We start from the raw sequence: 13,016 nt of genomic DNA on the forward strand, positions 1-13,016 counted from the left end.
GACCTACTGAGTCAGACACTCTGAGCGTGGGGTCCAGCAATTTGTGTTTTAACAAGCTTTACAGATGATTCTCATGTTCATCTAACTTTGAGAACCCACTGGTGCACAGCAATTATGCTCAACTCCAGCTCAACTGTAATCTCTGGGCATTAAAACTACATATTTTCATTTCATACCACTTAAGTCAGAGTCATCAGACTACTTTTAAAAAGTACCTGCAGTGATTCTACTATGCAAGCAGGTCTGAGAGACACTCATCTCTATGGCATTGTTTCCTGGGGTATATTACATGAACACACTGATTTTGGCAATTCTAGGATGTACTTTTAATTTTAGGCTGCTATGAATGTACTTTAATGCATATTAGAAAAATATAGCTAGCATATATGAAATGTTATTTTTTTCTGCTTCAGGCAATAATATATAGTTTTCTTTAAAATACATATATAAAAGTAAGTCAATTGAAAACGTTAAGTAAAAAGATAGGTATCTATGAAAAAGAACATACACACACACACACACGTATTACTGAATCACTCTGCTGTACACCTGAAGCTAACACAACATTGCAAATCAACTATACTTCAATAAAAAAAATTATATATCTACAGGTGTCTAAGACACGGCAAAGGAACCATTTACCTTAAACAGTAGCAATATGAAATATTTCTATATTAGGTACCAACAGAATTATCCCAGTAGCAGGAGTCTGGAGGACATGCTTGCCTTCAGACTTCTGTAATTAGGTGATGGATGGAACTAGCCCATAAAACTTGAATTTTTCCCACAATGTCTTTATATCTGCTATTAGTAATTAAAGAAAAAAGCTTCCCACAACCAACAAACTCAGTGACGGATTTAATGTGGGCAGAGTAATCTGCACGTTGAGAGCGTGTATGTAGACCTTTGCCCTCATTGTGGGGGACAGGAGAGGGCATTTATGTCTCTGCCTTGCGGGTGGGAGTGGAAACATACTCACCTCTTCGTGCACTGGCTGGGGGTGCTGAGGTGAGCATCTCTCAGCCGATAAATTCCAAAACAAAGCATATTATATGTTTTCAGAGCTTTGCAGAACAGATCACCATAACAACCACCATCCTGGGAGTCAACGAAAGAACAGAGAGAAAAAGCATTTTTATTTGCCTGAAAGGAGAGGTCCTGGGGAGAAAAGGGCTTTTTAATGAAAGCTCATTTCGGTGTCTCCTGAGTCGGAGGGTCTGTACCAAGGAACCGTAGCTGAAGAGGTTAGTGTGGTTTATAGCCTACACCTCAATACCGGTGATTCTGGGGAATCAGATAATAATGGGTTTTCCTCTGGTTCTCTCTAGTTTTCCATCTGCAGCGATGAGAGCTTCAAGGAGATGGGGCCTCTCCTTATTTTAAGTGATGGTGTAAGCTTGAAGGTCTCAGATGTCTGTTCAGCTGAGGAGAAGAAACCAGCTTTGCAAAATGGTGATGATGTTTAGCCCCAGCTCAGCTGTAATCACTGTGATCTGACCGTGTTGTCAAAACTGCTCGAGTGATAATGAAAATCACTGCCAGGAGAAAAGACCCCACCAGGTACTATGGTGACAGACTCTTTCAGAGAAGGACTGTGTGAAAAGCACAATTTACAGACCTCAGAGATGGCAAGGGTGGAAGGGAATGTGTTTCCCCAGGAGCTGGAGGTCTGCAGGCTGAATAACTGGGATTCACAGTTCTAATCAGTTCACAGTCACCTTCCAAGGGTCTGGGGCCTGATGCGGAATGTGAAAGCAAACTCATTCACTCAGAAATGCTGGCTTCCTGCAGCCAGTTGGCTTCAGGTAGATATTATTACAGGAAGGGCACCAACGGCTGACTTCACTGGGAATAAAGTGACTGCATCTGTCCTTCCTGTTACCGAAGTTTTCAGATGGGCATCACATTAGAGAACACAAAAGGAGCCAGATCTTATCATTATTTAAAGTCTTTATTCTTTTAAAGTGTATCAATGAGTAAATGATGATAAAAAGAGCCACTAGCTATGGAGGTGGCCTTTTAAAAAAGCCCAGTCTAGCATAGATCCCTGCCCATAACCAAACTAAAATATAGTGCAAGTTGGCATCAGGGTTTCAGAAGAAATGGAAAAAGTGACCCTTTCCTTGGCTCCTTTTCCACTATTTGGACTTTCTGGGTGGCACTATTGTTTGTACAATGGGTTTACTGGCTCCCAAGACTGGGCTCCAGCCCCTGAATGCATCCATGGAGTTGGGCTGGGAATAAGGTTCAAGACTGCTTACTTCTGCCAGAGTGCTTGAACCAGGCTGGTGTGTGGAACCCAAAGGGAGGCATGGGTCCCTCTGCAGCAGCAGGGGCATGGGGGAGGGTGACTGGGTCCAGCCTCAGAATTAATAGCCCACGAGGCGCTTTTAAAAACCACTGATGGCTGTACTCAGCCCCCAGGATTCTGGGCATGACCCCAGCACCGGTGGTTTTCAGAACACCATAGCTTATTATGTGCACGTAGACCCGCTGGCCGAACCAACAGCATCTCATGTGGATTCTTTAATGTCTCTAATTCCAGACCGAGGTCACCTAACTCTGAGGCTGGACCCATTCACTCTCCCCCATGCCCCCGCTGCTGCTGAAGCGACTGATGTCTCCCTCTGGGTTGCACACACCAGCCTGGTTCAGGCACTCTGGCAGACCTATTAATGTGCAGTTGGGGTTAAGTAGCCCTGAGTCATGCTAAGACCTGTAGAAAAGGCTCCCAGCCGTGGCTGCATTTGGAACCCGCCCCCCCCCCCACCCAATGCCTCCCATCTGTGGCAGAAGGTACCTGAGGGGAGTCAGTAAGCCCACAGGCTCTGAAGCCAGGATCCCTAGTGCAAATTCCTTATAGGGCCAGTCCTCAGTGTCTCTGAGCCCCAGTTTCCTTAAAGCGTCTGATAAGAGAACCTACGTCAAAGGGTCACCATGGGGATTAAAATGAATGAATACATGTAAAGCCCAGTGCCTGCTACACAGTAAGCCATAAGCATCACCTCTTATAGTTCTTTTCCTGTAGAAAGTAGCAAAGGCAGAGACCTAGCCTGTCACTGTCTGACACATTTGGATCCCGCCATTCCCAAACAGCCAGCTCAGGTGCCCTCTGCCCCCTGAACTCACCCCCAGGTCCGCAAAGGGCCCGTCCAGCAGTGCTAACTGGGCCACGCGGCAGCGGTCCCTATTGGCCAGCGTCTGGGGGGTGCTGTAGCCCCCGCGCAGTGCATTCTCCTCGGCGATCAGAGCCTCCAGCTCTGGCGTGGCTCCTCCGGTCACCAGGGTCCGTATCAGGGTGAGGATGTTGTCATTGAAGTATGTCTGGGAAGAGAACGGTGGAGGGGGTTCCTTTAAGCAAACTTCCTAAAGTCATGACAACCGACATTCAAATGACAACTTTCCTTGATATCTCCTGTTTAAAGTTCTGGCCTGTCTCTTCAAATAATTTTATGTGGGAAGTGAAAAGACAGCAGCCTCCAATTATTCAATTCTTTTCTCTCCTACTTGGTTCTGCCACGAGAGCCTGACTTTTAAAAACTGATTCAGGGGATTTTTATTGAAGGGCTAACGTCAACATGGTTGGTGTTTATCATAATCGGTGCTAATTGGGATGTAAATATGGCTTCCTCTCCTGCTTGCTCAGGGACCTTGGGTGTGTGTAAGAAAATGCAGCCCGACCCAGGCAGGATGGCCCCTGAGCTCCTGTAACCCACGTGCCAGGAAGCTGCCTCTTCCAACAATGGCAGAACTTCTCTCTCGGTTGGAACGAGATGCCAAGAGCGTCATTAAGGCCACACGTTCAACAATTTTATCACATGCTTTGTAACAGGCTAAACCAGAAGTCCCTGTCAATTAAATATGCCAGATCAATTTATGACAAGGTGGGTCCCCTGGTGTTTTTGCTCTTACGTAACCTCAGTGGTCTGAGGTGAATACAGCTTATTAAAGAAGTTCCCTCTACACGTGTACATTTGTCTCACATCTGAAACATAACAGGTCTGTCAGGAACAAGACAATGGGAGCTTTAAAAAATTAATAGGATGTCAAATAAAAGAGCTCAAAAAGACATTTGTCACACAGCCTAATTTGAGAAAAATGTCAGTTAAGGGTCTGTTTTCCATTTTCCAGTGTAAGAAGAAGTCAAACAGGCTAAATAATATCAAGCCAAAGTTTGCCTGTGGCTTTTGAGGATGGATGGACCTTTGGGAGCAGGTTAGGCAAGACAGCTGCATTTTAACTTCAGCAGTTTTTTGGACAGTTCACGGGGCAAAAATCTAGTGGGGTAAGGATGAGTTCTCTCCCGCTTGGCCATCACGAGTCCTATGTCTTGGGGGAAGTTGTCTAATCATTCTGGGCTTTGATTTTCTCATCCATAAAATAAGCACTGTCATTAAGATCAAGTTTATATGCAACGAATTCCATGAGGACTTCTGAGTTAAGATGATAGCTGCTAGCCAGGCTGGAATCACTTTCCTCACTGAAGTACTCACAAAAATACCCAAAGTGATACAAAATTTCAATAGCAAAGGAAACTAGGAGTGTGAGTCAGAACCAGTCAGACCCTAAGGAGAAGGTATCATCTAACAGAGCTCAGATATGCCCTGGGGCAGAGAAGCTGAAGAAAAACAAGTAAGGGAGGAAATGTTGCTGGCGCGGTGAAGGGGTGAGAGGCAGGCTGGAGGTTTAACGCTGACCTCACCACTTAGTAGCTGCGTGACTTTGGTAAGTTATTTCTCATTTTTGTGCCTCAGTGTCATGATCTGTAAAATATAATAGAGTGGTTATAAGGACTATATAGCCAATATGTGCGAGGCACTTAGAAAAGTGCTTCGTGCACAGGAAGCCCTGAGAAATAATTTCTGGCCTGATATCAGAGACTCAGGCCTTTGTTGAGGAGAGGTCAACCCATTCCCAATCTTCCCTTTTAAAAAATCTTTTCTGGCTTTTTTTGGTGGGTTGGTGGTGGCAGGCAGAGGGGGGTGGTGCAAACCAAGGCCATTCATTTTACCCTTGAACCTGCACTTCTCAGGCTGCCTCCATGACAAGACCCCATTTAGACTGAGCAAAGGCCCAGTGAGGGTCAAGGGGGACTGCATCCTGGACTGTGACAGCCTCCACAGGACTGGCCACCACAGGTGAACTCTCGTGGAGGCTGGTTCAGGGCACATGTGAAAACATTTCCCAAAGTCTTCAGAGGTAAATCCCCTTCCCTATAGTCCAACAGCCCATCATCAGAAGCAGAAGATCACCCCCCGGCCCCAGCTCTGCAGCACATTAAATGAAGGAGTGCTGGACACAGACCTGTGACAAAGGCCTTTGTGCTATAATTACCCTTCTAGATCAACACCCAGGGAGGAGTCCACCGGCATGAAATGTGGACGGCAGAACATTCACAACCTCGTACACTGAAAAACAGACCTCTCCTTGCTCCGATGTACAGAGAGAAAGAAAGAGCCAATATAAATATTTTTAAAAAGGGAGCGACAGCATTTAAGATATAAAGGAAAAGCATTCTTTTGGTTGGTTAAATAGTTACTGGAAGACGTAAAAAAAATTTAGGAAGCATTTGTTTTAGAATCAAAATCAATTTAAAAAAAATATAGAGTATCGGGCTTCCCTGGTGGCACAATGGTTGAGAGTCCGCCTGCCGATGCTGGGGACACGGGTTTGTGCCCCGGTCTGGGAAGATCCCACATGCCGCGGAGCAGCTGGGCCCGTGAGCCATGGCCGCTGAGCCTGCGCGTCCGGAGCCTGTGCTCCGCAACGGGAGAGGCCCCAACAGTGAGAGGTCCGTGTACGCAAAAAAAAATAAAAAATAAAATAGTATATATATATATATATATATAGAGAGAGAGAGAGAGAGAGAGAGAGAGAGAGAGAGAGAGAGTATCTATAACAAGTAAAAGATCAGATGGTAAGAAAGCTGACTTCATACAACTTATTCAATTATTTTTAAATGTAAGATATTGAAATTAAAATGAATGTAATAAAAAATGGTTAAAAAGAATCCAACGTTTTTTCATGATAAACACACTCAACAAACTAGTAGTGAAAGGGAATTTCCTCAACCTGATTACGGGCATATATTAAAAACCCACAGCTAACATCAGACTTATTGGTGAAAGGCTGGATGCTTTCTTTTTAGATCAGGAACAAGACCAGGAAGCCAACTCTCACTGCTTCTATTCAACATAGCACTAGAGGTCTTAGCCAGGGCTAGAAAAAAATAAAGTTATCCATATCAAAAAGGAAGATGTAAAACTATCTCTATCCACAGAAGACATGATCTTGTAAATAGAAAATTCTAAAGAACACTAAAATGATATTATAGGTAACAAATGAGTTCAGCAAGGTTGCAGGATACAAAAAACAATACACAAAAATCATTTGTGTATCTACGTACTTGCAATGAACAATATAAGAATGAAATTAAGACAATTAAATTAAAACAATTCTCATTATAATAGTTTCACAAAGAACAGAATATTTAGGAATAAATTTAGGAGGTTCAAGATTGGTACACTGGAAACTACAAAATATTGCTGAAATAAATTAAAGAAAATCTAAATAAATGAAAAGATATCTCAACTTCATGGACTGGAAGACTTAGCATTCTTAAGATGGCAATACTCCCCCAAACAATCTACAGATTCAATGCAGTTGCTATCAAAACCCCAAAGACCATTTTTACAGAAATGGAAAAACTGATTTTAAAATTCATGTGAAATTGCAAGCACCCCCCAAATAACCAAACCATCCTGAAAAGGAAAAACAAAGTTGGAGGACTCACACTTCCTGATTTTAAAATATAACACAAAGCTACTATAATCAAGAGAGTATGTTATTGCCATAAGGATAGACATGGACTATTGGAATCAAATTGAGAGTCCAGAAATAAACTCATACACTGTGTATCAACTGATTTTCAACAAAGGTGCCAAGACCATTCTACAGAGAAAGAATATAGTCTCTTAAACAAATGTTGCTACCACAACTGGGTATCCACATTCAGAAGAATAAATTTGGACCCCTACCTCACACCATATGCAAAAATTAATTCCAAATGGATCAAAGACCTAAATATAAAAGGTTAAACTATAAAACTTAGAAGAAAACATAAAGGTAAATAATTATGAACTTTGATTTGAAAACTGATTCTTAAATATGACACCCAAAGCATAGGCAAGGAAAGAAAAAATATATGTAAATTAAACTTCATCAAAATTGAGAATTGTTTGTGCACAAAGTACACTAACCAGAAAGTGAAAAGAAACCCTACACAGTGAGAGAAAATATTTGCAAACCGTATATCCCATAAGGGTCTAGTATCTAAATATATATTAAAAAATCTTGCAATACAAGAACATAAAGAAAAGTGACTCAAATTTAAAAATGGACAGAATATTTGAATAAACATTTCTCTGAAAAAGATATACAAATGTTAAACAAACAAATGAAAAGATGCTTAACATCACTAGTCATCAGGGAAATACAAATCAAAACCTCAATAAGATACCTCTTCACACCCACTAGGATGGCCAAAATAAAAAAGAAAGATCATAACAAGAGTTGGTGAAGATGTGGAGAAATTAGAACCCTAACACAATGCTGGTGGGAATATAAAATGATACAGCCACTTAGGGAAACAGTTTGGCAGTTCCTCATATGGTTAAACAAGTTACCATAAAACCCAGTAATTCTGCCCCTATGTATATACCCAAGAGAAATGAAAATTATGTCCATATGAAAATTTGTACATGGGTGTTTATAGCAGCATTATTCATAATAGCTAAAAGGTAGAAACAATCCAAATGTCCATCACCTAATGAATGCACAAACAAAATGTGTTATATCCATGCATGATCATTAGGCCATAAAAAGGTATGGAGTACTAATACATGCTCCAACATGGATGAACCTTCCAAACATTAGGCTAAGTAAAAGAAGCCACTCACAAAAGACTACATATTACATGATTCCACTTATCTAAAATGTCCAGAAGAGGCAAATCTATAAAGATAGTCGGTAGATTAATGTTGCTTAGGGCTGGGGGGAAGGAGACAGAGGGGTAGTGGGGATAGCTAAAGGACATGGAGTTTCTTTTTGAGCCAATGAAAATGTTCTAAAATCTACTGTGGTGATGGCTGTACGTATCTGCGATTATAGTAGAAATCATTGACTTGTACACTTTAAGTGGGTGAATTGCATGATGTTAATGATAGCTCAATAAAGGTGTTTTTAAAAAAGAGTTAAAAGGTAACTAAACTTGTAATGGCCAGATTTTTATCCGTTAAGAAGCAGTAATTAAAAATACTGTACTGGAGATGCAAGAGGGAAGACATATGGGAACATATGTTTATGTATGACTGATTCACTTTGTTATAAAGCAGAAACTAACACACCATTGTAAAGCAATTATACCCCAATAAAGATGTTAAAAAAAAATACTGTATTGTACACTGAAAAATGTGTTAAATGGGTAGATCTCATATTAAGTGTTCCTATCACAATAAAAAAATCGATAAGGTGTAGAACTGAAAATCACACATACACACACAAAAAAATGTGGAATTAAAACTAAGAAAATCACCTGAACAACTACATAGAGAAATGGGTAGCGATTTCCTTCCTTCCTTTCCCTTTCTTCCTTTCCTTTTTTTTTTTTTTTTCTTAATGAGAATGCTGGTTGAGGAAAGACAACAGAGGTCAAATTGATAAATAGCAAGTGTTCACAAATGAAAGTTGTAAACAAAATTCAAACAGGTAAAAATGAGCAAGCAAGCAAGGAAACAAATGAATACAACCTGCCTGAGCTGAAGAATGAACTGAGGATGAGGATGAAGATGGTTCACCGAGTGAATGCAGCCAACACCTAGATCTGTACTAGATGAACCTTTGAATTTAAAATAGTAAAGGAAAAACGTGACCTAACACAATGCTGTTAGGAAAAAAAAAATGTACAAGATCAGGTTAGCCGCAGACTAATCTAGGAAAGAGCTATATCAACTGAGTTTTGAAAGGACACATTTATTCCAAGAATTCTACACATAGCTACACTGTTGATCATCTGTGAAATCAATACAAATATTTTTTTTCTCTAGGTACCTAAGCATTTATGGATTTACTTCATTTAAAAAATACTCGGAAACAAAATCATCTTCCTTCAAGACCTTTTTAAACTTTTAAAAATTAAAATATGAGCAAATTTTGTTTAAAAATACTGGTGAAGGGGCTTCCCTGGTGGCACAGTGGTTGAGAGTCTGCCTGCCGATGCAGGGGACACGGGTTCATGCCCCAGTCCGGGAAGATCCCACATGCCGCGGAGCGGCTGGGCCCGTGAGCCATGGCCGCTGAGCCTGCGCATCCGGAGCCTGTGCTCCACAACGGGAGAGGCTACAACAGCGAGAGGCCCGCGTACAGCAAAAAAAAAAAAAAAAAAAAAAAAAAAAAAAAAAAAAAAAAAAAATACTGGTGAAATATATTAAAACATGGAATTTAATAAAGGATATATTACTACAAAACTGAAGGCAAATGTCAAAAGTAATTCTTGAAAGAAAAAATATGACATAAAATTATCTATTAATACAGTAATATTAAATTATTTTTAAAAGTCAGAAAAATGAAGTAGGAGAAAGAAGATGGAAGTTAAGACATGTAAATTCCCTGATCTTATAGAGGGAGGAATCAAGAGCTACTACATTTTTCTAGATAATAATACTAAGAAAATATAGTTTCAAGTATATTTATAGAGTGTCTGGTAACCACTAACTAGAGTTAAAAATAGAATGTATAATTTTCACATCACTAGAGAAAAGAAGCATACAAAATATAGACCATGTACACAAAGACAGATAATTAAAGACACAATTACAGAATCATAAAGCATAATGCAAAATTTTAGCATTGTAGGTTATATAACTAAACATAAATGAGCTAAATGGTTTGATAAAAGGGCAAAGATTCTCAAACTTGTTCAAAAACCAAAATCAAACTCTGGTGTCTCAGAGGTAAAGAGGAAAAAACAAAACAAAACAGGCAAAGAAAAATATATTTAAAGGGAAAAATTTTAAATATTACATTAAGCGACTTAACTCTATGTTCATAATTAAAGTTTACAATAAATATATAACATATTTATGGAGAAAATATTATAACTGAAATATAGACAGTTATACGAATTAGCCATTATAGCAAATTAAAATTAGTTAAAATTAGTTAAACGAATTAGCCATTATAGCAAATTAAACATGGACTGAGAGTCATATGTAAAATTGATATGTGAAATATCATCGTGTTTCTTGTTTTCACAGCTCAAAGAGACCAAAATATAAGGAAATGAAGGACGTAATAAGGGTATTTATTAGATTTGTGTTAAACTTCGTACCATTTTAGATAGCATCCAAACAATAATTACAAAGTATGATCGATGGCCCAAAGTATAAAATCTCAATATATATAATAAAGTATAAGCTGTATGGTCTATATTTAAAAAATAGAGTAGTAGGTACAAAAGTAAATATCCTAACACTTCCAAGTTTTTTTTTTAAAAGTATCCTAAATAACTGTGGGTCAAGATGGAAATCAAACTGAGAATACAGAGTATTAAAAATTAAAGATTATTTGAAAATGACATATAAAAATGTCATGGATTGAGGCCAAAGCTACAGAGACAAATTCAGAGCCTTAAGTGCTTTTATTATTAAATATGAAAGAATTTCAGCAAATAATTCTAAGTATTAAAAGAATTTTTTGTTGTTCTTTTTTTATCTTAGAAAAACAGAAGGATGAAATAAAAAAGCATCAATTAATGAAATAGCAAGAGGATATTTAGTGAGTTTAGTGAGCTGATATGTTTTTAAACTTGATAAAATTATGCTAAATTTCCTCTGGAAACAGTTTATGAAATTGTCCTCTGAGGTATTATAATATTAAAGATTTTATAACTAAACGTTGTAGGCAATATTAAAAATTAGAAGATCAACCAGAATGAATTGAAAATCAGGGCCTTGGGCCAAATCCCAACTGCCACCTGTTTTTTTTTTTTTTTAAATAAAGTTTTACTGAGACCCAGACATGCCCATTTGTTTACTAAAATGCTTTACTAAAATGCTTTCAGCTTTTGTGCTAAAATGGCAGAATTGAGTAGTTTCAACAGAGTCTGTACGGCTCTCAAAAGCCTAAAATATTCACCATCTGGCCCTTTACAAAAAAGTTTCCTGTTTCATTTCTTAATATGATAAGGAAAGCATAATGCACCATGGAGAAGGGATGTTTACTCAGCAAATGATTTAGAAGAAATTGGTTATCTGGAAAAAAGTTTTTTTCAACAATATGGTAATGATTAAATAAATAATGATACACGTATGTGACTTACATTGTACAGATATTAATATTATGCTTTCAGAGCATGTTATGTTACATGACATAACATTAAAATATTCAAAAAGCAGGATCCAAAAAACACTATGATCTAAAACTCATGTTAAAAGTGCAGACCCCCACAGATATAGTTAGTTATGTAAAAATATTTAGTATTATATAAATACTTAGTATTATTATATTATAGTTATGTAAAAATATTATTTAGTACCCCCAAATTTTACATGGTGATTAATTCCTGGTAATAGAATTCTAACTGATTTTCATCTTTTCCTATAATTTTATTTATTTTATATATTTTCTACTATGAAAATATATTTATTCTAAATTTCTAAAAAAGGCAGTAAATGGAATTTATACAACTCAGTAGCAAAAAACCCCCCAAAATTTGATTAAAAAATGGGCAAAGGAACTGAATAGACATTTTTCCAAAGAAGATATTCGAATGGCCAACAGGTACCTTAAAACAGGGGTCCGCATCCCCCGGGCCGTGTACCAATACCCCTCTGCAGCCTGTCAGGAACCAAGTCACACAGCAGGAGGTGAGTGGCGGGTGGGCGAGCGAGCGAAGCTTCATCTGCCGCTCCCCATTGCTCACATTACCGCCAGAACCATCCCCTCTACCCCACCCACCCGCCCCCATCTGTGGAAAAACTGTCCTCCACGAAACCGGTCTCTGGTGCCAAAAAGGTTGGAGACTACTGCCTTAAAAGATGCTCAACATCACTAATCATCAGGGAAATGCAAATCAAAACCACAGTGAGGGGCCTCCCTGGTGGCGCAGTGGTTGGGAGTCCGCCTGCCGATGCAGGGGACGCGGGTTCGTGCCCTGGTCCGGGAAGATCCCACATGCCGCGGAGCGGCTGGGCCCGTGAGCCATGGCCGCTGAGCCTGCGCTTCCGGAGCCTGTGCTCCGCAGCAGGAGAGGCCACAGCAGTGAGAGGCCCGCGCACCGCAAAAAAAACAAAAACACAGTGAGATATCATCTCACACCTGTTAGAATGACTATTGTCAAAAAGACAAGAAATAACAAGTGTTGGTGAGGATGTGGAGAAAAGGAAACCTCTGTATACTGCTAATGGGAATATAAACTGATACAGCCACTATGCAAAACAGTATGGTGGTGCCTCGAAAAATTACAAACATAGATAGCTACCATATGATCCAGCAATTCCACTTCTGGATATATATCCAAAGGAAATGAAGTAACTATCTCAAAGTGATAGATATCTTTTGTACCCCACGTTCACTGTGGCATTATTTACAATAGCCAAGACACGGAAACAACCTAAGTATCCAGTGAGAGATGAACGGATAAAGAAAATGTGGTATATATACAGTGGAATAATATTTAGCCATAAAAAGAAGGAAATCTTTCCATATGCAACAACACAGATGAATCCTGAGAGCATTAAGCTAAGTGAAACAAGTCGGAGAAATACAAAGATTGTATACTCTCACTTATATGTGAAATCTAAATAAAGTGGATCTTACAGAAACAGAGAACAGATTGGTTGTTGCCAGAGGCAGGAGGTACAGGTTGGGGAAATGAGTGAAGGTGGTCATAGGATATAAACTGCAGTTATATAATTAATAAATTCTGGGAACATAACGTACTACAACATAGCGCCCGC

At 39.2% G+C, this 13,016-nt stretch overlaps 1 protein-coding gene across 6 annotated transcripts in view; it reads right to left on the reverse strand.

Annotated features, from left to right (window-relative positions):
- The window catches only part of KCNMA1 (potassium calcium-activated channel subfamily M alpha 1), a 747,855-nt gene that overhangs the window by 17,148 nt on the left and 717,691 nt on the right, over positions 1–13,016 (reverse strand). For all 6 annotated transcript variants that reach the window (XM_082673143.1, XM_082673147.1, XM_082673146.1 and 3 more), the window contains 2 exons: positions 3,130–3,324; positions 980–1,098 (listed from right to left, as the gene is read on the reverse strand). In XM_082673143.1, coding sequence (XP_082529269.1) covers positions 980–1,098; positions 3,130–3,324 — 314 coding nt within the window. The remainder of the gene's footprint in view (positions 1–979; positions 1,099–3,129; positions 3,325–13,016) is intronic.

Source organism: Grampus griseus (assembly GCF_964374135.1).
Source record: "Grampus griseus genome assembly, chromosome: 16".
In the NCBI taxonomy this organism is placed as follows: domain Eukaryota; kingdom Metazoa; phylum Chordata; class Mammalia; order Artiodactyla; family Delphinidae; genus Grampus; species Grampus griseus.